The sequence below is a fragment of the Cordyceps militaris genome (genome assembly GCF_000225605.1).
Source record: "Cordyceps militaris CM01 unplaced genomic scaffold CCM_S00006, whole genome shotgun sequence".
NCBI lineage: Eukaryota > Fungi > Ascomycota > Sordariomycetes > Hypocreales > Cordycipitaceae > Cordyceps > Cordyceps militaris.
Window position 1 is genome coordinate 1,707,094 of NW_006271974.1, and position 13,062 is coordinate 1,720,155.

General features: G+C 54.9%; 5 protein-coding genes across 5 annotated transcripts; 3 read left to right on the forward strand and 2 right to left on the reverse strand.

The window, feature by feature from the left end:
• Positions 1 to 554: 554 nt before the first annotated feature.
• Positions 555 to 3,049, reverse strand: CCM_07793 (Homoaconitase; the record flags this gene model as incomplete). The annotated part of the gene is made up of 4 exons (XM_006672933.1): positions 555 to 1,958; positions 2,016 to 2,378; positions 2,434 to 2,982; positions 3,035 to 3,049. The coding sequence occupies 4 exons, from the start codon at positions 3,047 to 3,049 to the stop codon at positions 555 to 557; spliced, it is 2,331 nt and encodes a 776-aa protein (XP_006672996.1).
• Positions 3,050 to 4,116: 1,067 nt separating this feature from the next.
• CCM_07794 (UPF0220 domain protein) lies at positions 4,117 to 4,843 on the forward strand (the record flags this gene model as incomplete). The annotated part of the gene is made up of 3 exons (XM_006672934.1): positions 4,117 to 4,209; positions 4,357 to 4,715; positions 4,780 to 4,843. The coding sequence occupies 3 exons, from the start codon at positions 4,117 to 4,119 to the stop codon at positions 4,841 to 4,843; spliced, it is 516 nt and encodes a 171-aa protein (XP_006672997.1).
• A 1,250-nt stretch (positions 4,844 to 6,093) lies between these two features.
• On the reverse strand, positions 6,094 to 7,158 carry CCM_07795 (protein family UPF0363; the record flags this gene model as incomplete). Its single annotated transcript, XM_006672935.1, has 1 exon — positions 6,094 to 7,158. The coding sequence occupies one exon, from the start codon at positions 7,156 to 7,158 to the stop codon at positions 6,094 to 6,096; it is 1,065 nt and encodes a 354-aa protein (XP_006672998.1).
• A 718-nt stretch (positions 7,159 to 7,876) lies between these two features.
• CCM_07796 (mitochondrial translation optimization protein (Mto1), putative) lies at positions 7,877 to 9,019 on the forward strand (the record flags this gene model as incomplete). The annotated part of the gene is made up of 1 exon (XM_006672936.1): positions 7,877 to 9,019. The coding sequence occupies one exon, from the start codon at positions 7,877 to 7,879 to the stop codon at positions 9,017 to 9,019; it is 1,143 nt and encodes a 380-aa protein (XP_006672999.1).
• Positions 9,020 to 9,840: 821 nt separating this feature from the next.
• Positions 9,841 to 11,160, forward strand: CCM_07797 (cytochrome c mitochondrial import factor; the record flags this gene model as incomplete). Its single annotated transcript, XM_006672937.1, has 1 exon — positions 9,841 to 11,160. One exon carries the CDS (start codon positions 9,841 to 9,843, stop codon positions 11,158 to 11,160), a length of 1,320 nt encoding a protein of 439 aa, XP_006673000.1.
• Between the last annotated feature and the right edge of the window lie 1,902 nt (positions 11,161 to 13,062).

Sequence of the window (13,062 nt, forward strand, 5' to 3'; positions counted from 1 at the left end):
AGAGGCTGAGAATCTCGAAATGGAGAAGCCCAGCTCGTATAAATAGATTAGATCCGTAGTGCCTATTTTATCTCTAGTAGCCCCTGCTAAATGGCGCGACATAGTCCTGCCAAACAGGCGTGGCCACGTCGTTGACAGCAAAGATCACCCTTGCCTTGACGTTATCCGGGACCTGACGAGCCGGCGGTGGATGCACGCAGGCCAAGTGGCCGCCCCCGAATACGTCGAGGATCTTCAATCCATTCTCATAACTACGACTCCGGAGTGGAAATTGCATCCGACAAACTCCTGCTCAGAGGCGGTCAGTAAATACACTTTCATCAGACCAGAGTCGACTTTCAAGGCTACGGCTAAACCATGACCATTGTGCTTTCAACGTCACTTGTTTAAGGCGTTGATTGCGATGTCGGGAGCTTGGCGTTGCCATGTACATGGTTCAGATGCCATCACACGTCCACAAACATGTCTAAATTCTTTGATAAATTGCTTCTTGTACTGTATATGCCAAAGTCCAAGATCTCATATCCTCACGACTTATCCAACTGGTATCTCTCCTACTCCTTCGCCACCTGCGCCATGATCCACTTCTCCAGGCCGCCTTTTGCGATAATGTCCTGCAGGTTCGCGGGAAACTCACCCACCTTTTCCTCCCACTGCTCGCCACCCTCGCCCTCCTGGACCTGGACGACGCTGCGGGCCACGTCCCAAGTCAAGGTCCAGCCCGTGCGTCGCGTCAGGATCTTGTCCGGAAACGTGGCGCGCAGACGTTCGATCAGGCGCGGGACGTCGAGCCCGAGCAGCCCGTTGTTGACGCTGTTGCGGGAAAAGATGTTGGCAAGGCTGCCAGCCACGACCAAAGGGATCCCTTTGGCTAGAAGCGCCGTTGCGGCTTGCTCACGACTGGAGCCGCATCCAAAGCCAAAGCCCGACACGACAATGTCATTCGGCTTAGCAATGTCGCTGAACGTAGGGTCATAGTTCTCCATGCACACCTTGGCCATGGTTTCCTTGGTAATGTCGTCTTGATACGTGTACTTGCCGGCGTAGATGTTATCCGTGTCTAGGTTGTCCATGTCGCAAAAGACAATCTCACCCGTGATTTTCTCTGGAAAGCCGGGGAGAATCTCGGTAACACCTTGGGTGGCCTCTTCGCCACCGACGGAGGCTTCAACACGTCCGATGAGAGATTCCAGCTGCTCAAGGACATTACCTAACTGACTCTCCGTCGTCTCAGGCGCGCCGGTGCCGTAGCCGTGCTCCACACCCTGGTAGTTTTCCGGGACCTGATAAGAATCGGTTCCGGAAATCACGCCGTTGAGCGCACTGGCAGCCACAACTTCGGGGCTCGCGAGATAGGCCAACGCATCGCGAGATCCCATACGGGCTTTGAAGTTTCTATTACTGGCCGAAATTCCTCGCTCGCCAGCTTCTAAAAGACCGGTACCGAGCCCGATACAAGGGCCACAAGCTGCAGGCAAAGTTATGCTGCCGGCTTCGACGAGTGTTTGCCAGTCTCCCGCGTCCTCTGCAGCCTCTTGCTCACGAGCCGAGGCAGCTGCGAGGTAGAGCTTAACCCCATCCGCAACCTTGGGAATCTTTCCGCCATTTGCCTTGGCTGCATCCTTGAAAACTTTAGCAGCAGCTGCGATATCGGAGGCACGGCTGTTGGTGCATGACACAATGTACGCCTTGTTGATCTTAATCTTCTGCGGGGCAAGCTCATTCAGAGGTGTCGAAATTTTGACCGAGTTGGGACCCGAAATGTATGGTGAGATGGTAGAAAGATTGATGTAGAGCTGCTTGGCATACTGTGCGTCGGGATCGGCTCTGGGAGGATTTGCGTAGAGTTCGTCAACCTTTTTATGAGTAATTCGCTCCCTGGTGGTTCGTTCAGGAAACATGGCCGCCTCTGTTGCTTTGAAGCGCAGCCAGCGCTTTAGAGTGTTGTCTACAGGGAACTGTTGCAGAATACTATTAGCTGAGTGACGCCTTTCGGAGAACTAGGATATACAAACCAGGCCTGTAAGTGCTCCCCACTCTGTACACATGTTGCTTATCGAGATCCGATCATCGATTGGGATGCTGGCCATGGTCTCTTCGGATCCCGAGAACTCGACTGCATGGTTCAGGACATCGCTCGGAAACAAGCCACACAGCGCAACAATGACATCTTTTCCGGCAACACCAGGCGGTAGAAGACCAGTCAAATTGACTTTGACAACTGGGGGAATCTGGAACCAGGTCTTGCCCGTAGCCCAAATACCAGCAGCATCGGTTCGCACCACAGAAAATCCTCCGGCACCGAGCGCAGAATAACTTGTCGAGTGGGAATCAGAACCAACGCATAGCTTTCCGGGCCAAACATATAGTTCCTCAATCTGCACAGATGTCAGCGGGTTTTCCAGTCTGGTCCTGTGGCATGAGATGGCGTACCATCACCTGATGCGATATCCCGTGGCCCGCACCATAGAAATCAACTCCGTGCTTCTTCGCAAAGGCCTCAATCAGCGCATACTTTCTCAGATTGCCTTCTGATTTGTTTTGCACATCATGGTCAATCGCAAACACTAATTGGCTAGGATCCTTAATGTTCTCGATGTCCATGAGAGCAAATTTTTTGTAGCACGCGGCGGTGTTGTCGTGAGTGAGGCAGCGCCAAGGTGAAATGTGTGCATAGTCACCGCTGCGGAGAGTCTTTCCCGGCTCCAGGCCGACAGCGTGATCCTGGAAGATCTTCTCCGTCAGAGTCTGGGGTCGTCTGGTTCCCGCGGCGGGGGGAGCAGTCCAAGAGGTCTCGGTGGGAATTTCACTGTGCAAAGTCGCGCGGTTTTCAGCCGTCGTTCCAATGGCGCGGCATTGGTATTGCAAATGTCGAGGAATTGACGTTGTGCTTCGAAGGCGCTGGCTGGCCAGCATTATGCTCGGGACAGGTCGTCTAGATCGGCTAAGCATGCGCGCCCATTGCGCCGAGGCGGCGGCGACCTGTAAGAGAATGAGCACGGATTATCAGCGAGGCAAAAGAGCGAAGACGAACCGGTCTGTACGACATTATGCGCAAGACTAAACGGATGGGTGGAAAAAAGAATTGGCGTGGAAAGGCGAAGTTCTGAAGGAGTTGACTCTAGTTAGTAGTTATTGCGCAAAGCCGAAGACGGAGTGGGCCTAGAAATTGGTAAAAATCCGGCTCTGATTCGTCAAATCTGCCGAGCAAGGTAAACTAACAACTTTAATACTAGGTAGGTACATAGTAGGAAGGTACCCTTGCATTTGGTGAATCTTACAGCGCCTCTGAATGCAAGATATCATTGTGAAGTATTAGTAGTTATCTTCTCCCTCTCTGGGCTGTTTCTCCTTTGACGCCCGAGTACGGCATGGCTGAATCATTGTAACTACCTATGTGGCAAGCTGTAGAAAATAATGTGGTTTAGGGAGCGAGGCGCCGAATTAGGGGACCAATAGTGCCTTTTCGCTTCAGCTATGTGGCCAGCCAACAAATCCTACTCAGGCTGGCGCACAACCCTTTGCACCAGGCATCTAAGAGCTTTTCATCTGTCATTTGATTCAGATAAAAGTCAATAAGAAAAAAAAAATTTATTCTTCGACCCAGAAAACAGCCGGTTATCAAGTCATGACCTTCATAAATAGCCAATTTGTGCATGCTCGCGCCGTGCAGTTTTAGCGCCACCCTCACAAGCTTGCGCCGAACCGGCAAAAAGATCCATCAACACGACTAAGGAATAAATGATCACGCCCTAGGTAAACAGGTGAGCAAAGAAAAAAAAAGGCGTTTTTCCCCCTCATTCCTAATATACTCCCTATTATTTGCCACTTTTTGTTTGTTCATCGGCCTGCCCGCGCCAGTTGTCAACCAAAGTTTCAGGCACACGTGACTCGTACCACCACCCACTCACTGGTGGCTTCGTCATCGGAGCCGCCCCAGCCTTCAACCAACGACGCTTCAACCTAGAGACCGAGCTCGACTCTCATCAACACGACAGGCTGCGACTGAAGACCCCGACCCGCACATCTACTGCATCCCATTTCGCAAGCGTTTTGCGCTCGATATACCGACTCCTCTGGCCGTACACGCCAACCGAAGCTCCCACGCACAGCATAATGGAAGAGGACCGACTTTGGAAGTTCTCCAAGCCCGAGTGGCTCAACAGCATCTGGGCTCGCAATGCCGGTATCTACGCGGCCGGAGGCCTGGTACGTTTTCCCCTGTTCTCATACGCTGCCCCCGCACGCGCGTGCGTCGCGGCGCATCCGACCCTGCCCGGCGCATTTGCTCGCAGCTCCGAGCTGCTCGCCTCCCCCCTCCACCAAGGCTAACCGGGCGACCGACATGGTGCACAGTTCTCCCTCGCTTTTTACACTATGCTTGACGCCGCCGTGTGGTCCAAGTCGGCCAATAACGGGTCCGACATCCACGTCAAGTTTGTCGACTGGTTGCCGCTCGTCTTCTCCTCGCTTGGCATGCTCATTATCAACTCGGTCGAGAAGCAGCGTCTAAGCGCCGACTCGTTTAGCTACAGCGGCTCCGGCGTCGCCTGGAAGGCCCGTGTGGTGCTGTTCTTGGGTTTTGCGGCCCTGGCGGGCGGCATGGCGGGCGGCGTCGCCGTGTTTGTCCTCAAGTACATTGTCCCGAGTGTCGGTTTCCCCGCGCTAGGCATGGGCGTCGAGACGCTGACCAGCAACGCCCTGGTGGGCGCCAGGTATGTGATATCGCTCTTGGCATGTGCAAATTACCCTGTTGGATGACGGCTGACTCTTTGGCAGCACTGTCGTGCTCTGGATCACCCAAAATATGGAAGATGAATACTCGTACAACCTATCGCTTTAAACACCCAGCAAAGGATGCACAGTTTTTATGTCCACGCGAGAAACAGGCATTCTTAATACGGCAGTTGAAAGCACGAATCAATTTTCCCTCAAATTGTGTACAAGTACAGCTAGTTGTCTGTGTGAGGTTGGGATGGTCCGGCTTGAATAGTTTAGCATAATCTTTTTTACAACATGAGAGCGTTGACTTTTTTCATAACCACCGACGACTTGAGCCAACCAATCATTCGATCCGTAAATCCTAACTCCAAAGCGACATCTACTTCTTTACACAGGGGCAACGAAACTCCCGTTCTCCTCAGCTGGTACCCACCGAGCTGGCTTGTTATTAGCGCTAGCTGCCTGAACGACAGCTACCCCTGCCAATTTCATTACGCCGTATAGTTTTACCACCCGCATCTCATAAACATCACGACTTCTACCCAGGCAGATAGAACAAATTCAAAACGCCAACCATGAACGAACGCGGTCGTACCGTTAACGGCTCTCACCACCACCCACCACCACTACAGCGCACGCGGGCCGGCGCAGCAACGGTATACCCGTTGTCGTCCCAAGCACCGGTGGTGCCCCCCAGCTCGCGAGACCGGGCGAACCTCTTTCGCAGTCATCTAATCAGACGACCCACGGGTGCCGCTGCGAACGGAGCAGGCAGCACGTCTTCTTCCTCCGCGACTGCTGCAGCGGCGGCGGCAGCTGCAGCAGCCACACAGGCCGACGCCGCTCGACTGGCGGCGGAGGAGCACCAGCTCCATACGGAGATGTGCGAGATTGTGGTGCGAAATCAGAATGGGGATATTGATCTCGACGGCGCGCCGGTGTTGTCATTTGACGACATTGATGAGATGGTGCTCGACGCGAGGCAAGAAACAGAACGTACGTCAAGTTGTCTTAACTGAGCTAGAAGCGTGCTAACTGGGAATATAGAAGAACGACAAAGGTTGGCTGAAGCTGTGAAGCAGCACCGAATCAACCATACGACGGTCTCTGACCAGCCGGAAGGTACGTTAAAAGTTCCGTAGCTAGGTTGAACCCTTTTCTGATTTCGTTTAGAGCTACTAGACGCTGTCCGAGCAAGTCTGCGCGCTAAGGTCGACGCCTTGGCCGAGGATAACTGGATGTTCGACCCAGAAGAGACACCGCGAAACTGATTCTTCGCCCAGCATGGTTTACATGCAGCATGAGCATCGACAGCGAAGCTCTATCATGACGCTTGAATTCACTATGCTCTACCAAAACTCCCAGCAACCTCTAGTCCAGCGCCTCAGCTGCGGGCGCACCTAACCCCAGCCTCCTCTGCTGCTGCGGCTGTCCGCCCGCGCCGCCTGCGCCGCCGCCTCCAAACAGGCCACTCATCATGTCCATGAGCGGGTTGCTCTGGCGCGGCTTCTGGATGCCAAAGTACATTTCCGCCACCATCTCGAGCGCCTCGGCCCAGGTGCCGGCCTCGTCAATCTGCGCCGCGTACTTGTGCACGAGACCGCGGTAAACCTCGGGCGCGCCGCGCTGCACCGCCAGTAGTAGTAGGCCTAGAAAGTTGAGCAGCGGTAGGCTCGGAAACACGCGCACATCCGACGACGCGGTCGCCACGTCCTGCACACCTAGCCCCGGGTGGTCGGCGCTCAGCGCGCTGGCAAAGAGCCGGTAGCAGGCGTTGGCGGCGCGCACGTTGCCGACGAGCAGGTACGGCAGGACAGCGCGGGCGGCGAAGAGCGGTGCCGTGTGCGGCGCGTCCGACTCCTTGTACCAGGCGTACTCCATCTTGAAGAGCACCTCGGCTGAGTCGCGCGTGCCGAGCAGCAGGTGCTTTTCGGCCTCGTACGTTTCGTGCTCGGCGGCGTAGAGGGAACCGGCGACATGGTGCAGCTCGGGGTCGCCGGCGGGGAACTCGCCAAACTTGGCCGACCATCTAGATGTATATTTTATTAGCATCGAGAAAACACCAATTCGTTTAAAAACTCGTAGCTTGACAACATACGCTAGCATTCCTGTGATAAACTTCTTGCGCGTGGGCTCCTCGCCGTCGAATAGCCGCAGCGCCGTCAGCAAACGGCCCTTTGTCGTCGCGTCAGGCTTGAGCTCGGCCTGCTTGTAGACGTCCACCAGCATGTTGCACAGGTCGCCACCGCTGCCGCCTTGGCCGGCCTTGAGGAGCGACTGGGCGACGCTCGAGAGGATATCGATGGCGGCGGGCCAGTTCTGCGTCTTGATGTGGCGGGACGCCGCGACGCGGGTCTGCTGCTGCGCCTCGTAGTAGTCGCCATCGGCAATCTTTTGCTGTAGCCGAGCCACGATGCGGTCTACCTTGCTCGCCATGGTTTTGTGTTTTCGTGTCGCGGGGTATTGACAGAACGGTGGGGTGGGATGTTCCTGACGGGAGTGTCCCAACGGAGCTCTCTGGCTTGAAGGCGGGTTCGGTAGTGTGCAGGGGTCAGTGTGGCGCTAGATACGTCGCAACCTGTGGGCATAATATAAACTAGAACAATATCGGAAGTTCGAATACGAGCATTTTCTAGGTATGACTGGACTTTTTTACAGTGAAACATATCCAGATTACATACCATATTATTGAGACTTCTTCCGAGTCTTCAGTACTCGAGATTTACTTGATGCAAGCTGGTAGAACCACGCCAAGTGGGGCTCATTATTTGCAGGTATAATGTGAAATAAAAATTTCCCATGATATGATTCGTCTGCGCGGATAGTGTAGTGGTTAGCATGCGTGCTTCCCAAGCACGCGTCCCGGGTTCGAATCCCGGTTCGCGCAACTTGCCTCTACGCTTGCGGACAGCAATTTTTTTTTCTCCCGTCGTTCAATTTATAGCCGCCTGATCTTCTTCTAGAATTAATCTCCTATTCAAACGCACCTTTCTGTCTTAGGCGCGCTGTGCAGAGGATGTTCCGTCGCAGTCTTAGTAATGCCGGTGACAGCACTTGTCCATCGGTCTCCGAGCTTGGGCAAATCACAGGTCCCGTAATCCATGCCGTAATCATTTCACCTTGTACATACACACCCCAAAGCAGGTCGCCAACCATGTCGCAACGGCTCGTCCTGCGGCAATTGACACGCCAGACGTGGCAGTCTGTCAATAGGGCCTCGCTCGCTTCCGCAACGGCACGGCGGGGATTTGCCTCCAAGCCGCCACCGCTGCCGACGGTGCCTACGTGCCCGGCGCCGACATGCGAGTGCGCCGAGATGCCCGTCATGCCGGAGGGCTTCGACATTGACCACAAGAGCCCCATGAATGGCGTCATCTCTGGTTACTCGGAGCAGGTTCTTATTTGCACGGGCAAGGAGGACTGGCCGTCCAAGATTGAGGAGGACAACAGCGGCGACAATTTAGCTGCGGATTTGAAAGAGCTGTTTGGCAGGGGCGGCACATATTCCGATGTCAGTTTTTTTTTCACTTATATGCACAAGCCTAGCTCAAAGATTATTCGTACTAACATGAATCAGCCATTCCACAACATTGCGCTCGTCAACAGCTCATTACCCAGCTCCGTCCCGCCGCGCGCAGAGGTAGAAAACACGTCCGTCTATCTGCTACCCAGTTTCAAGTACGTGCCGTTTCTGCCGCGCGTCTCCTTTGACCACGTGCAGGCCCTCGCCAAGGGCTATCTGCTCCCGGAGAAGTTGCACTCAGCCCACGACGGCCTCTCGCCCGTGCACCGCGACATTCTCACGCGCAACGACGCCTACCAGGGCCTGCTACCCGGCATCCAAGACGTGACCGACACGCTGGTTCTCATCTGCGGCCACGGCGGGCGCGATGTGCGCTGCGGCCTGCTAGGCCCTCTACTGCGCGACGAGTTTGAGAGGCAGCTCGAGCGTAAGGGCGTCGAGGTCCTGCGGGGGCCGGTGCACGTCTCGATGGACGCGGAAGCACCCCAATTAGAAGGTGGCTCGTCTGGGGCGTCGAAGGATGCAGCAAGAGTTGGCGTGATCAGCCACATTGGTGGGCACAAATTTGCGGGCAACATCATCATTTATATTCCTCCGGGGAAGACAATGCCGGACGGATCGCCGCATCGCTTTGCAGGCCATGGTCTATGGTACGGACGAGTTGAGCCCAGGCACGTGGAAGGTCTGATTGAAGAGACCATTGTCAAGGGGAACATCGTGGTGGACATGTTCAGAGGCGGCATCGACCCGAACAGGCGCATCCTAAGGATATAGAAGCCTCATAGGTGCCGGTATCAAAAGTGTACATTTATAAGCCTTGTATCAACAAGTATAGACCTTAGACAGATCAGCATACATTCACATCTCCAGCCTGCCCACCTCAAGATCGAGATTGGGCATTTGTCCATTGAGTGCCATCCACTGACGGCTATCAGGGAATCGCGCGCAGCGACTTTCGATTTTTCCCGAGAACTCTGACTTGGACATGGTTACTTGCACAAAGTCATTCTGTTGTGGCGGTTCAAGGTATCGATGATGTATTAGACCGGTTCGGGCGAGGTCAGGGACCGAAGTTCATCGTGGGCTGTCATTTTCTCAAAAGAATCGCACGATTTCGTGGAATTGAATTAGTTATTCTTCTATAATTTTCAACCCCGTAAAGAATAGAGGCCAACTAAGGCTATGACCACTTTGTTTGCCCCCTCAAAGCCTCAGATGCTGAAGGTGGAATGTGGGGTAGGCTCACTCACACCAGTGCCGCTGATGACAAGTGACCGAGTGAGACTTTTAACGCTTAGATAAAATAATCCCGATCATAAACAGGCTAAATCTCGTGAAGAAAAATATTTCTCTCATTGCAAGAAGTCAGATACTTAGCGTTGAAATGCTCGTTGTCAAGGTAGTAGGTTGATGTTACACGTGACTCGGTCCCAAAACCATGTCTTGTGATCTTTGTCCTGATAATCTACCCGCAAACAAACTTACACCCGACATCGGCGGGGATTACCTCGAGCCAAATCCCCCGAATTTCTCATAGAAATGACCCGTCGATATCAATTAAACTCTTGAAACCTAAATTTCTTGGTCAATTGACGATGCGTGGTTCTCAATCGACGATAGGGGCGCACAGCCTTGTCCTCACGAGCAGTTTAACTCGGATTCTGCCCCATCCGCCATCACTACGCTTCATCGCCTCGTGCCAGCGGCGATTATCAACTCATCAGCGTATCAAATGTACAAACGGGTCTCGAAAGGGGGGCAAGAGCCCTCTACAAGCTCGCTCACTCAACCCTGCTCTAGCAGCTGCGCTACTCATCGGCGGCAGCGCCATCTACTATCTCACCACACCCTCGTCGCAACAGAAAGTCCTCAACCAGGACACGTTTGTCCCTTATACGATAACCTCGCGCGAGGCCATCTCACCGACCTCGTTCCTCTTCACGGCCGCACCGCAGTACCCTAACCCGAACCCTAGCTTTTTAACCACCAGCAGCCCGTCTCAGCCTGCTCGGTGGCGCTACCCGCTCTGGTCGGTGGAATTCAAGCAACCCGAGGTCCAAATAGCGCGCAACTACACGCCTCTCCCGCCCCGGGACGGCGAGCGCCTAGAGGAGGGCACGTTGCGCTTCTACCTACGATCCATCCCCGGCGGCGAAATGTCCACGTACCTGGGCCGTCTCGGTGTCGGGCGCGAGGTCTGGCTGCGAGGCACGCATCCGGGCTTCGACGTGGCCTCGCGATTAGGCGCGCAGAGAAACGTCGTGTTCCTTGCCGGCGGCACGGGCGTCGCGCCGGCTATGCAGGTAGCCAAGGCGGTGCTGGACAGTCACGCCGACGCGAGCTTTACGCTCCTCTGGGCCATCCGGAGCCGGGAAGAGCTTCAACAGGTGCCCGATGTCCCCGGCAGACCATCCGCCTCATCTTGGCAGAGCTGGTTTCGACGCAGCCCCAGACCACAACCCACCGAGGTTGGTCAACCAATTACGGCCCCAAGCCCGCTGGGTCGCGAATTGGAGGACATGAAGACTCGCTATGGCGACCGGCTGCGTATACACGTCGGAGTAGACGACGAGAGCAGCCAGTTCCGCGGATCGCATATTGCGGCGGCGATCCAACACGCCGCGGCGCCGACGACGCCGCCAAGTGCGCCTGACTGCCAGCCGCACAACCAAAAGTTCCACGCGCCGGCGTCCGAGTTTGAGCCGGCGGGCGCGCGCCCGTGCACGTGCGAGGCAGAGAATCGGGGGAAGAACCTGTTGATGGTCTCGGGCCCGGAAGGGTTCATATCGCACTATGCGGGACCCAAGGTCTGGGTGGGCGGCGTGCAGACGCAGGGCGCGGTCGGTGGTGTGGCCGGGGAGCTACGCAGGAGATATCCGGCGTTTGCGGCTGACTGGCTTGTATTGAAGCTGTAGCATAGATGTGTGTCATCATTTTGTGACATGTGTATAGAGTAGTAGCTTTGGGCACTTTTGCATAGAGCCGGCATCTGCCAGAGATTCCGCTCTGACCTGTTTCCTGCGACGCCATCTCGCCTGGTAGAAGGGAAAGCGGCGCCAGCCGACCACGCAGCAGACAGTCCAGCTTGAAGTCAATATGCACGTCCAAAAACTCCCTGGCGTAATCTGCGGTGATTTCATATGAAGGTGCCGTCGAGGGCACCAATCATACCCTCAGCAGGGTTGGGCTGATAGGGAAGTGTTCTTGTACTGGTGCCTCTTGGCAGTCGCGTACTTGAAAGGGTAGCACAGTGAGTCTAGCGTAGGAGAAGTAGATTCCCTTAAGGAAACCACAATTCCCTTGCTTTTTGCTCCAACGCCAAACGAACAGAACCAACTGCCAGCGCACTTGTCAAGATGGACAGGCCTCGGAGCCCCGAGGTGGCCGGATGTGTATGTCCAAACCCGAGTCCATATTGGCATTAACCTCCCTCACAAAGGCACTCCCGGTATTATCAAATGAGACTTGCACAATATAATAAGCCGCCACTAGACGGTGTCACCCAACCCTGCCAGATCTGGCCAAGTGATATGGCTTGGGCCGGGCGGCGCCACTGCGGCGCCACAAGTTCCAATGTCCGGAGAAGGTCTGATATATTGTTCTCGATGCGCGGCGGGGCTCGCCGACTAGAACTGACCGAATACATACACGAGATACTGTAACTAGTAGGCGATCCAAGGATGGTTCAACGCGGAACTGAATCGCGCTCTAGTTCACGGAACTGAGTAATACTGCTGGTCTTGTGTACCGGCTCTCGTATACTTCCGACGACAAAACATCACGTAGCGTAAGAGAAGCAGTCAAGGCTCTTGCTTTCGGTATTCGATTCAGCCTTGCGGGTCTGGCTCGATACCGGATTTGGCTCGCCAGCCCGCCAAGAGCGGCCGGCCACACATGTCGTGCATATGCGGGAAGAGCAGAGACCAAGGAACCATCCGCCCAGCTATACCCGAAACCCGCAGTCTGCGAGCAAATATCGGGGGAACTGCACGTCACCGTCAGGGTGGTAATAACACCGCTACAAGTCTGTTGAGAGAGACTGTCGCCCTGACGGTGGGTGATATTTCGCGAAAGTGACGAAAAGGGCCAAGGTCAAGATCCGCCCGTCAGCGCGACGGCCGATGCCCACCACATTGGCTTTTTCAGCTTCTGCGGTAGATTGAGGCAGTGAGAACGGGAAGCGAATAATCAGCCGAGCGGGATCTATGCAAAAAAAAAAAGGTTCCCCTGGGGCGCAGCCGATTCCCGGCCACCCCTCGATTGGAAACGACTCCCCGCAGCCTCCCCCCCCCTTTGCACGATCATGCTGTGCCTGGACAATAAGCCTGCTATCGCCAGACGGGGAAAGAGATCATCATGGCTGCATAATAGAACGGCCGGGATGGGGCAGATGGTTCGGAGAAACTGCAAATAAGACGGAGAAATAAGCACTTCAAGCCAGCCCTGCCCGACTAGTCCGTCTATACCTTGATGTCAGAAGGTGATGCGACCCTTTGCGTTGCCTAACCCGGCGGCCGCAGTTCCGCATTCTATACCAACTACATAACGTTTTACCCATGAGTTAGTATCCTCAAGACATCAAGGGTCCACCGTGGACTTGACCAATCGTTTATGCTCCATGCAATGCGACCTTGGTCTGACGCTCAAAAGGCGGTCCGGCGGCGCACGATGATATTGTCGGTTGCGCGGAATTAAACAGACGGATTTCCATTTCAGGGTTGGATGCTCGGCGAAACCTGTCGAGTCTGGCGATGGTCTGTGTCCGAGATGGCTCGTCGGTGATCACTCAACGACTATATAAGAGCCCGTCGTGTAAG